This window comes from Nestor notabilis, unplaced genomic scaffold (genome assembly GCF_000696875.1).
Source record: "Nestor notabilis isolate BGI_N333 unplaced genomic scaffold, ASM69687v1 scaffold17386, whole genome shotgun sequence".
In the NCBI taxonomy this organism is placed as follows: Eukaryota; Metazoa; Chordata; class Aves; order Psittaciformes; family Psittacidae; genus Nestor; species Nestor notabilis.
Genome location: NW_009933480.1, coordinates 5,907 through 18,893, shown reverse-complemented (window position 1 = coordinate 18,893; position 12,987 = coordinate 5,907). Strand labels below are relative to the sequence as shown.

The 12,987-nt window shown below is 42.0% G+C and overlaps 1 protein-coding gene across 1 annotated transcript in view; it reads right to left on the bottom strand.

The window, feature by feature from the left end:
- FOXP1 (forkhead box P1) overlaps positions 1-12,987 on the bottom strand; it is a gene marked incomplete at its 5' end in the record, with an annotated part of 65,878 nt that overhangs the window by 48,799 nt on the left and 4,092 nt on the right. Inside the window, one exon of the mRNA XM_010016901.1 lies at positions 10,498-10,702. Within this exon, the coding sequence (XP_010015203.1) occupies positions 10,498-10,702 (205 nt within the window). The remainder of the gene's footprint in view (positions 1-10,497; positions 10,703-12,987) is intronic.

The following is a 12,987-nucleotide window of genomic DNA, read 5'->3' as shown; positions in this document are numbered from 1 at the left end:
AGGAAAAAAAAACCTGAGCTGTAGCACTGCTGTAGTAACATCACGCAAGCAAAGTACCCCAAATCACTGCCCCACATCCTCACACCTCCGTGGCATTGTTCTCTGTTGCAAGGCAAGCACTGGAGCATCTGCAGCAAGGCTAGGACAAAATCTGGCTAACATCCCCTTTCTCTTTTACCCAATACAAAGAGTATAACCAGACTGAGTAATTATGCACATCATTTTCTGGTTTTGATCTATGCACTGATGGTTTGGATTATTAATCAACATTATGACCCTCCAGCACATTCAAGTACTACATACTTTTTCCAGCAGCACCCCCTCTTTCAACCCTGCAGCAGAACTGCCCCTGGGTCCACACAGCCACTGCCCTACATCCTTTCCTTGGAGGAACTGAACCTATTTGTAGACCACTGAAAAGAAAAGCCCATTGCAAAAAAATACCAGTATTGAATTCATCACTTATCTCGGGTGGAAGTTCCATTCCTGCACTTGAGTTAACGAGTTTCTCTCTACTATTTAAAATTCTTATTTTTTTATTTCAACCTTGTGCCTAGGTACTGTAGTGAAAAGTACATCAAATATACCCAGACGCACATGATTTGAAACGCTGGATTTTAAATTCCAGCACTGCTAACTAATGAGAACAATTTTTTCCCTCTTCTGCTTTGTAGCATCACTTCATGTACTTACATACCATAATCACATCCTCCAAGAGCCTCTATTTTTCCAGGGTGTAGATCTTTAATTCCCTTTAATCTGTCTTCATAGCCTATTCCCTCCAACGCCTTTATCATCCTAGCTGCTCTCCTCTATATTTGCTCCAGCTTCTCTTTATCCTTTCTGCAAGAGAGTGGCCAATTGTACATCACAATCTCAATGTGGTTTAACTGGTTCTGCATAAAGTAGAACAGGAAAAAAGGGCTCAGATGCAACACGCGTGTTTATGCCTCCCATGACTGCATTTACCTTTTTAACTAAGACATGGCACAGAGTGTCCCACCTTAATTTCTCAACCCTGATTATGCCTCAGCCATTTCCCACACAACTGATGCTCAGCAGCTGACGTGTCATGTCAAACCAGCAGTTTGGAATTTTTATTTCCAAGCTGGGCTACTTTTTACTTATCCCTGCTAAATCTCATTTGATTCCTCTCTGAACAGCCTCCTAATTTATTCAGATGAAAACGGATTGATTCAGTATCTTAGTTTAATTAGGAAAAAAATGTGATCCTGCCACTTTCTTGGGTCTAGGAGTGGGTTCTGGTTTTTTTAACTGACTTCCAAGCACAGCAATCCTATCCCTCTTATACATCCAATTCATATGGCAGAGGGAGGTGGCAACGGCCAGGCTTTGGCCCCAATTCAGCAACGCTTTTAAGAACACATGCAAGTTTAAAAACACAGGATTATGCCTTGGACTTCACTGAGACTGAGGTGTAAAATTACAAACATACATACATACTTCGTAAAAAGATCCTGTTTGCCAACCTAATTTTACTGTAATTTATATTCTGTTGTTACATTTAAATTTACAGTAAAAGAAAACACTTGAGAAACAAGATCTATTCTCCTTTAGCAAACTATACTCTGTTACATTTAGAACTGAGGCAAGTCTTCCACCCTTATATTAACCAGCAATACGTCAACAAATACAATTAACAGGGATTATTCACATCAGTATTTTTCACCCCTGTCCCACAAGCACACCAAAACCTGTGCAGAAGGTGACAGTCACATCACACACAGCCTGGGGCCTCGCTGGGTGAGCCCTCACCCACTACATGTCCCTGAGGCCACCAGGAAAGTGCCCTTTGGGAAAACGTTTACCAAAAACTAATTCAGCTAAATAAAGACTCCAAGGGAGAAGCACAGCTAAAGCATCGAATCCTCCCTGCTGCATGCTTTCGCTCCAAAGAATGCTATTTAAGAAAGAACTAAAATGGAGAGGACACAAGCCTGCTTCCCCAGGGAAGCGTGCTGAATCATACAGGTAGTGTAAATATCATATGCTGCTGCAGGTGCTAGGCAGTCTATTTGTTTGTATTTACTATAAGGCATAACAAATAGTCACACTAAAACAGAACAACATTTGGCATTGGAATGATAGATACCAGAGCAGCCATAAATCATGTTCACTTGTTTGGATTTGAACCACTGAGCAATACTAACACTACAGCTCTCCTTTTTCAGAGAGATCCTTTGCTGTGATTTGTCCCTTGCAGGGGCAGCATCGCAATGCGCACTACTGAGAGGCTCAGCATCTTTCCCCAGCTGAGAAAAGCCATGCAGCCATGTGAGAAAAGAGGGGAAAAAAACATTAAAACCCCAAGAATGAAGGAAGAGACTTGCGTGACATGTCGGGCCAGCTAACATCGCTTCCAGCTTTGCAACTTCTGAGTTAATTCACAGTATAAACAACGAGGAAAATGTTTCTTCCGAGCAAGACTTCCTGTAAACTGTTCATTAGAGCGGAGCTGGTGCACCTGCTGATTAACCAGGCGCTCCAAGAATAAACAACAACCCCAGCCAGCCAGATTGTTCTGGAATTTGCTCTGAGCTGATTTTTCTTCCCCCATGTTATAAATTGGATTCTACAATAAAACAAACAGCAGAACATAGGTTGCCGAGAGTTAAAAATCTACTTTTTTACACTACATTGACCACAGCACCCACAGGCACAGCTACAATGTCTTTCTATGAATGGGACAGATTGCCATATGGATGCAGACACTGAACAAGCTGTACAACTCCTGGCGACAAGTGCCTAGGGGACTGTCCTATATTAGCACCACCTGTGCTGTGGAAATTGTGCTCTGTGTATGAAATGGTATTTAAGGGCCCATCATGATGTTATTTTTGAGTACACACACACAAAAAGGAAAATTACAGTTAAAAAGAATTTGCTGGCTAGCGGATCTGTTGCTCAGCTCCAGAGATCGCTTCCCAGAGGAATAGTTATCTTCTTTATTCACGCAGCCCAAAATGACAAGCTGCAACACATATGAGTAGTTTTCCCTGCCTGGGCTTATACCATCGTTTTAATGAGAATACACTTTATAATACACATATGTCTTTCCTGATCACACAGAAGAAATTGCCACCCTCTCACCTGAAAAACACCAGCTCTATGGAAAAACACCCCACGGCATTACACAAACGCTGCTCCAGCAGCAAGCAACGCAGTATAAATTTTCCTTGGGCTCCTTCCCCCACCTCTCAGCGTGCAGCAGGTAGAGCCACAAATCCTGATGACCAAATTTCAGTGTGCATCTCGCTACTTTGAAAATACAACCCTGTCTTGGTGACAAAAATAGAGCTCCGGATTAGCACGAGATGTCAGGAGTGGTGGGAGAAGGGAGAAGAGGTTTGAGCAGTCCCTAGCCGCTCTACGAAAAGAGATTTCCCTCTCTCCAAACTGCAAGAAAAAAAAGGATGCCAAGAAAAAGTAAAGTAAAATAAATTGAATTAAAGAAAAACAGTTGTAAAGCGAATGTTACAACCTGGGAAAAATGATGTCATTTTATTGAGAAACTCATTTTTTTTCCATTAAACCACAGTGAAACGGATAAAGTTTATACAGCTTAATGGTGGAGTTTTACTTTAAATGCTACTCAATACCTTAGCAATACGATATAACATGATATAACAGCTGTCATACTAACTGCTCAATTTTTATTGAACAGCAGAGAAAATAGTCGCACAAAAATCTCCTAACTTCTCCTCTACTTTTATGGCATTTTCAAGGGTGTTTCTTTTCCACTCTCAGGCTGTGATATGTATGATAAAAAAAACTACCACAGCTCTTCATTAGCTCCAGGCTCAGCTCTTTAGGAATCAGATCCCCCGAGCAAATGCTGAGGAAGGACAACTTGCACACAGGAGGAAATAAAACGAAACAGGAATCCACGGTGCAGTAAAACAGAAACAGGTCCCTTTTTAAGACTACTACATAAACACCTCTAATAAAAGAAGAGGACAAATTTTCATTGGACTTCAAGTATTTAGACAGGAATGTTTTAGTAAAAGTTTAACTGCAAAGTGCATGCAATTAACAGAAAGCCATCAGCTATTTCTCTGGTATGTAAAAATAGCATTAAGCTGTATTAAATGCACGTGTAAGTATCTCAGTTGCAAGAAAAGGGAGGAGATATGCAAAGCACTCAGATATCAAACAATGATCTGTTGGCCAGATGGAGGAATAAAACAATACATATGCTAAAATTTGGAAAAGTTCTGTCAGGCGTCTGCCAAGGCTCACCCAATCTATTTTAAGTGCTTTTTGATACATTAGCTTAGTGTTTGGAGTTGTACAACTGATGGTTATTACACGGGACCAGAAAGCAGCGAAGCGTTGGCGTGCAGCAGCTCCCTGATGCCGGGACAGCTTCCCAGGTGTCAAACACAGCACCCTTATTCAGCACAGGGCCACACCAGGTAATCACACACTGGTTAACTTTGCATATTAAATAAAATAAACTAGAAATAATTTTACAGGGTTCAGTGAAACAAGTCTTTGAAAAGCATAATTTGACTAAAGAGCTCCTGGGCAGACTGAGGAGCAATGGTGGTGTACAACCGATTTAGCAGTAGGGTTCCCAAAAACACAAGTGCAGCAGCAGACGTGGTGTGGGCAATGCAAAGGATACTGCACACCCCACTTTGGAAACACCAACAATAAGAAGTGACTCATAAGGCTTAAAATTGAAAATGAGCAGCTCCAGGCCTGAGGCATGGCTGGTGTTTTTTCAAAGCTCATGTCAGAGAGAAGTGACCCAAATGGGGAGAGCCTGTAGTAACTGGTGGTGATTTCTGCGGCAGGAGAGCGAGCGCCAAGGGATCAGGTAGTGGGATGCTCTGAGTTGTACCTGCACAGAATAAATGGAGATGGCCAGGCCAGTGCCCTGCTCTGGCTGTCACAGCTTCACCGTCACCAACAGCCTGACCAGCCCTACAGCCATCACACTCATACTAGTGCAATGAGAAGAGATAGAGAAGCCATGCTGCCGATGGTTTATTGGATACACAGCTGAGCATCCAGGCTTGGCTCGAGTCTCCAGCTCCAACCTTGGCTCTGCAGCGAGGAAGCTGCATGGAGGCACCTGAGACGCTCAAACCATGGGTAACAACATCAACGACATGATGGGGTTTGAGTATATGGAGCAATTAAATACCTTCTGGGAGGAAAGGCCCCAGGAACCCCGATTTCTTAAGAAAGAATGGATTTGAGGTAACCTAACCTAACAGAATTCTGCTGATGGCAAATTATAACGAGCTAAAAATCAACTGCACGGCGCAACCAAGAGGAGCCGACACGGATGAGCAGATTTCATGCTGGCACCAGTGCAGAACAAATACCAGGGACTACACAGAGAGGCAGGCCAAGAGAGGATCAGGCCCTGGGAGCATATGAACTGCAGGCTGAACTGTTTCATACCAAGCATTAATAATGGACCGAAGTCTGTAATTCTTAATTGTGCTGAATCTTAATGCCTTCATCTAAGGGCCTTGGGATTTTGATGGAGGATCAGCTGGCATGGAAGATAACAACAGTAAAACACAATGCATTAAGCCTAACCAACAGATCAATGGTCTGCCACGCCATTCCTCTCACTTCCTTTCAGAGCCTTCTCCAGACTCCTTCCTCCTGTGACACTGGTGAGAAAAAGTCATTTAAAAATCTCCTCGTTTATTCTATTTGTCCTATGGAGATGGGTGCTTGCATAAGTGGAAGGACAAGACTCAAGCATGGATGGAAAGGGTATGAAGACAAGGGACAAACATGAGACTGCCAGCAGACGGAGAAAGGTCTCTTGGACATGCAGCCTTTACCTCCAACCCTTTGTCTCTTGCAAACAGATGCGTTTCCTAAATGAACAGGTCTGGACCTTCATTACCTCACTGGCTTACATATGGCCTCTAGCATCCTGCTGCTGCTATGGTCACAGAACAGTGCCAGGGGATGCGAGCAGCACATAGGTGCCTGCACCACTCCAAAGCACACCCAGACCTCCTGGTTCAACTCCAAACTGGAGCAATCCCCCTGCTCCCTGCAAAAGGCCAATGAATTCTACGCCCTTCTGCTTTTCCAAACCAACCCACACCAGGAACATTCCGAAGCATGCAGGTTTTGAGATGCCCACTGCACATCAGGTTATAAAGTTAGTGTTCACCTAAAGTGACCGGGCATTTGCTTTGCTCTTTTTCTTAAGAAAATGATCCAGCTTCCCCCAAATAAGATGCAGTGGAACAAGATGAAAAGCAGGTTCTGTCCTTGACATTTCTAAGCACAGCAGATGTACTCAACTGGCTCCCGTTACTTATTTATTTACTTGTGTAGAGAAAATGCTTCCTACTGAAGAAACCCAAATGCTGATAAGATGATGAGAGGTTTGCATGCTGGTTGATGGTCTCACTTTCGCTTATCCTGAGCGAATACAAGTATCTGTAACTAAGTATTTCCCTTAGGGTACTGATGACTGAGGTATGTTTATTGCATTGAGTGAATTTATATATATAATCAGCACAATAAACATTATTAAATTGTCTGAGTAAAATCAAAGCATGAAACACACAGTCAGTGCTGAATTCTAATGATGCTGAATGCCCATGATTGCATGGGGAAAGGATCTTAACAAGCCTTGATTTGAGCTTTGGCATCCGCCTCACAAATCACACGAAATGTTCTCTCTTTAATAGTGCTGAATATTGATAAATGTCTCTGCACGGCACAACAGGGAAGTTGGTCTCTATTGGCAATCTTTACCAAAGTGTGTTTTTTCCTTCTCTACACTCAAGGGTTTACCCTGAATGATTTAATTATAATTTTCCTTGTGTAAGACAAATTAAAGAGGAGAGTAGGAGTGTCATACCAAAGCAGATTATTTATCTCCTTAACAGATTGCTGTGCACCAAACCCCAGAGCTGCTGCTGCCGCTACTTACAGAAACTGGGCGAAATGTGGGACAAAAGCATAGATGTAATATACATTTAAAGCCCAAACGAAGGAAAGCATTAACCCATTCTTTCCAGTTGGAATTGTTTCATTCTTGTGGAAGCCATACACACAGAGCATGAGAAACCAAGAGCAGCACCATGATGCTCCCTGGCCCCTGCCTAAGGATGCCTCCTGCTTTCTAATGTGTTTTTGCTTTTCAAACACCCCAGGGTGACTCTGGCCACCCTCCTGCCATTTGCTTTTTGCCATAAAGGAGAACTTTGGCTGTCACTTGGTCCTGAGCACGGCAGCCCCACAGTGGCCAATGTCACCAGTGACACCAAATCTGTGTTCCCACAGCCTGTACGGGACCGAAGTGCACCACGCGCACTGTGAGGCTGGGCTGGCGGCGCGGCGCCATGTGGGCATACTGAGCAGCCAAGGACCTTTCTCCTGCTATTTTAAGCCCTGTGTTTATAACCAAAGCATGTTTTTACCCCAGATGTATAGCAGAACGGCTGCTCGCCTGCTCGCTTTTACGCAGGTCAGCCAAGTGCCTCCCGTCTTGCAGGTCTGCAGCAGCCTCCCAACCCAATCTGTGGGATCAGGAACCCTGTAAAACACAGCCTGAACTATCCCAGTGACATGTGCCAGAAATGACAGTGATGATAGGAACTCCCACGTAACCAACTTGCCTCCTGCAGCCCACTCCTTCTCAGAAGCCCAAGAGGAAGGGGGGAGAAAACAGCTTTACAGCACACCCTAAAAGTTAATGTTACCTGTATATGATTATTTATTGCTGCTGGGCAGTTGTTATGATGTGGCTGCGCTTAACTGTTAGGACACTTACAGCTTTTACTATGTGCTTTTTATTGTTGTTTAAATATAAATAAATAGCTCTTGGTTGTATCAAGAGCAAAGCTCACAGCCAGTTGCACAGAAGGTGCAGGAATGAGAGGTGGAAAGCCACAACCCAAAAACCTGCCCTGTCCAGCCCAAGCTGCGAGCTTGTATGATGGGAGGTGGAAGGGCTTGTATCTCCCTTGTGAGCCCTTCTGACACCCCCAACTGACTCGAGCTTGGGCTAGGGACCGCCTCCACATGCCCCTCATATTTGCAGGCTCAGTTGTTGTGCTGAGCCAGCCGGATTCAAGAACATTCAAGGATTTTAGTAGAAGTCTAACAAACTCATGCTCCCACTACACCCGTGACTTTTTCTAGTCTTAATCGTTGCAATCAAAATATTACCAAATCCTGCTCATGCCTGAGCTCTCTCTTTTGTAAATATGCTAAAATTTCACCTTCCGTGAGCCTTCAAATATACATCTGCTGGCGGACCACAGCTACTCTTTCCTCACTGCTCACACACCACCCCAAACTCCCTGCTGGTAAATAAACACCATTTCATGAAGAAAACCAGTGCAACATATCTCAACAAGAGGAGTTTCTGTGTCATATGAAATCCAGGCAGGCACCACAGTGCCTGATGAGACTGCAACAAAACCCTTAAGTGCATCAGTAGGCATTCTTCTGCGTGTAGCCTCCTGCTCTACTTATGGATAAAGATGTAATTCAATCACTGCAGCAAATGGATGGCATAAACCCTCCATGTACCAGAGGCAAGATAAAGCAAAGTCTGCAGCTCTCTTATTTGTATTCCTAAATACACCTATTTTTGTATTTTGATATTGTAGTAGAGAACTCAGTGGATATTTCAGAAAAGTATAATGCCAAGCTTTAACAATGCAGCTATCAATTCAACCACTGGGGATTTTAAGTCTTCTAAACTAAATGAAAATCTCAAACAATACAAATGGCAAGTTTATGCTTTCCTTATTAATTTATTTGGAACTTGACTAATAAAAACTTATGTATCACCTTATTTGTAGATCCCAGTTGCCTCCAGGCCACAATTACAGGACTCAGACACATGGATTTACAGCCTGCTGAATAGTATACACAGAGAAAACTCTTACTTCAGAACAGATTCTTGTATTTCCACTGCATTTCAAACTAAACAGCAATGGCATACTGTTTCCTCACTTAGACTGCCATTAGCAGACAGTACATGCCTTTATTTAGTGAAAGAAGATCCATTGCACTGCATGGGTTTTTATTTTATATACTCGGTAAGAAAAACATAGATAAAAAATTTATTGAAAAGTCATAAACCCATCTTGTTCAGCTCCGTATGCAGCAAAAAGGGAATTTAATTGTTTAATAAACATCAAATTGTTTTTAGTATCCCATGTAAGTCTTCATGAAAACCATGTCCTTGACACTTGCACGCATTATAAACGTATACGCTGATGTTCCTCCACGTGTCCTTGCAATGGATATAAAATGACGCCTTACACACAGAGCAGTTCTTTCAACAGTGGGTGTGCTCTCCTTTAAAATCTATTCCCAACAGCACTATTTTCTTAATATTAGAAAGATATAAGAGGTATTTATATAGCTGCCCTATCAATCTACTTTCAGACCACCAGCAATATAAACTCTATGGCCTAAAAATTCCATTATCCTCTTTCTAATGAATGAAAGGAGGACGGAAAGACAAAGCCATCAGTTTCCATAAAATCCAGCTTTCACTAGTGTCTGCTATAACATTTCTAGATGGGCAAAGGGACTCTCCTGAATGCAAAGAAGCACTGCCCTCCCCACTGCGCCCATGCTGCTTGTGCGCTCCCAGAGACCCTTCTCCTCCTCCTCCACAGCCAGCAGCAATGCCGAGGCTGCAGCAGGAGCTGGTACCCACGGCCCAAGCTCCTGGGACTGTCTGTCTCACCATAAGCAAAAGTTATGTTGTTAGACACGCCTCAGTGAAATCTGGGGGTGTAAAGAAACAAACCTGCAATAAAGCATCCTTTGGAATAAAGCAGAGCCCGCGCCAAGAAGCACGTCAACAGACAACCCCTGATTTAAGCCATTTCTTGTAACAATGCAAGCCTAGCAAGTATAAATTAACTCACACTTTTAAAAGCCAAACAACACCAGTTAGCTAATTTTATCAGCACTTAAAAAAAAAAAAAAAAATCCACTTTGTTTTAGAGAAACGTGGTGAACTCAAGCATATCCTGTCATGTGAAAGCAGGTAAATACAGGGGGGGAAAAAAAGGGGGAAACGGAACATGTCAGACAAGAGGGAGCACCGAAATTTGGCAGATAAACAGGCGGTGAAACAGCCTGTACTGACCAGATCTTATGCCTCACCTCCAGCCTGCAAACCTGAAGCACATCAATAGCAACACCACTCGTGATGCAAAACTCAAAATACCCAGCTTACACTCTTCACACGTCTCCCAATACGCTTATCCAATGTACTTCTAATTAGCTAATTGTGCCCACAATGATCCAATTAACAAGCCATAAAGATCTGAACAAAAGGAGCATATTCTGCCCAGTGGAGACTCTATTCAAACACGCCAAAACCAGACAGAGCAAGATGTGGAGGACAAAACTGAGGCCAAGGCAGTTGGCCACCATTCCCAATGATTCTGCCATCATTTCGGCATGCTCTTCGGAGATGCTCCCGGATGGAAACCCCACACCAGCACCTACCTCTCCCGTTTAGGAGTGTGGACTGATAGCTGTCCATTAGTTGAGGCGTGCGGGTTGATGATTAAGGAGGTCTTAGAAGGCGCGGAGGAGGAGACACAGGTGGTGGACAGGTCCAGGCTGCTGTGGTTGTTGCTGGCTGCCTCCTCCGCTGTGTGCGAGCTTGTCACTTCCTTCCAGAGCTGCTGCAGTTCTGTTGGAATCATGCCTGAAACAAACAAATTGGATAATTAAATCAATTAACAGCTAATTCGGCCGTCTTCAAACAGTAATTAAATCAGAGAGTCAGTAAACAAAGCCTAGTGTTAGGTTTGTGTGTGTGTGTTTTTGCACGTGTATTTTCTTTAATAACTAAAGGCTAATATTAAACACAGCGCGACTCTGCTACATCTTCTCATGCGCCACCTGCGATACCTGTGTAACGCAAGATCTGGGCTGTGGGTAAGGGGATCCACACAACACGACACCACATACATACACTGTATTAATTATTACCCTTTTTTGTGATTTTTACACCTGAAGCACCATTTCCAGAGTCCCAACTCAGGCAGAATTCCCCTGAGCTCACAGCAAGGCCAATAGCAAAGGTGGCAAAAGGCTACTCTGCAGTCAGCTGGAGAAATTTAGTATTTTATTTTATTTCCTTTCTTATTATTATTTTTTTCTTTCAGGAAAGTGAATACTTTCTAACCTCTTTTTAAAAGAAAAGAAGGTCTCAGGGAAAAAGAAAATACTCAGCTTTATTATTATGACAACAGGAACCACAATATGACTAATTTTGTGCTTAAGTTTTAAAGTATGACAAATAGCTTTGTTATTAAATACAGTTTTTATTAATCATTTTTAGACATAAATTATGAATTCATATTGTCTTCCTGAAATGCTTTTCAAATTTTAACAGTCAAATTGATTATACTATGATTATTTCATTAACACACCTATCTTTCTCATTAATTTTGGTTTCTTGAACTGCTCACTTAATTGATGGATGTGTCTACTGAAAAAGTGTATAACTTTCTATACAAGTAACACTATTATTACTGTCATTTCTTAGATCAATGCTAATGAGCCATTCAAAAGTAAAATGAAAACATAAAATAAGCTTCAAGAAATAATAATAATAAAAAATATGTATATTTTTAATGGTGTCAAAATGGACACCAGGTTTAGGACACGGCATTCAATAAGTAATACAAGCAAAAACTTTGCAAACTTCCAGGCTGGAAGGGGAGCTGCACGCGTCAGCATGACACAGGCTCACACTGAGATCATGCTTTTGGATAAAGCTTATGTTTGTGACATGATCAAACAAGTCAAGTTGCTCTCACTGAAGACTAGCTCAGTGCTCTTTCAGAGAAGGCCATGGGAAAAAATTAGCAGTACAGACGCATCACTTAAATATTCAGGGTAAAAAAAAATTAACAAAAGCCAGTGTCTGTGTTTTTAAAGAGGTTTCTCATCACTGTGCTCCCAGATCATCACTGGGATGACTGTTCATTGTTTCACCATATTGTAGCACTGGAGCTATCCTAAGGAAACCTGCCATTTTCTGAGTGTATAGCAGCAGCTCACACAGGCATGTATCTCACCAAACCTAAGGTATTGAAATGAAAAAAAAAAAAAGAAAGGCAGTATGCATTATATTCATTTGAAACACATAATAAAAAATGCCAAGGTCTAAATTTAATTTATTTTTGTCATTTAGAATACAATGGATAGATAATCATCTCAACGTGATCAGCCAAACATCTTTACTTTGCTAAACTGTTAAAGATTTTAATTATGCTAGCTTTGGAGAGCACTGGTCTAATGAGGCGATAGACTCCAGAGAATCTAAGTGGTTAAGAACTGTGAAATGAGTCTGATAGGATTTTTTTATATTCACCGTGGATCGTTTGCATATCAAAGAGGAGTAAATTATTGCACGACAGACCAATAACCTTCCCCGCCTTTCCGAGAGTAGCATTAACAAAAACAGTTGGTCTCCAGTAACGGTTCACTACAAAAAAATGCTAAAATCCTTAAGTATCTGCAATTAATATATATTATGAAAAAGGCTTCAATTTATACATTAAGTGATCAGATCTTCTTCGGACACATCCGTTTCTCTAAAGCCACGTCATTTGCCTTTCATCAGACCCAAATGCCAATTACATTCTGATGGATTTTGTCCCAAATGAGCATTTAGTTATTAGACATATTCAATTATTACTTGTCCCTTGAAATTAAACCTCTGAGCAAATTAAACAAAGAAAAAGGTCAGTACACAAGCCTGTGTCCTGTTTTGCTGTGTCGGGCTATTATTTTCAAACACCTTGCGAAGTGACAGTGTGGGATGTATTTTTAGCCAACATGCTTGACAGGACTGTCTGCACACTAACAATTACCTGGGAGCACGGCTGACCCTTACACCACTGTTTACTCAATTGAAACAATAGTGAATAGACTTGTCTGTTGATAACATATTGATAGGAGACCATATGAGTCGACACC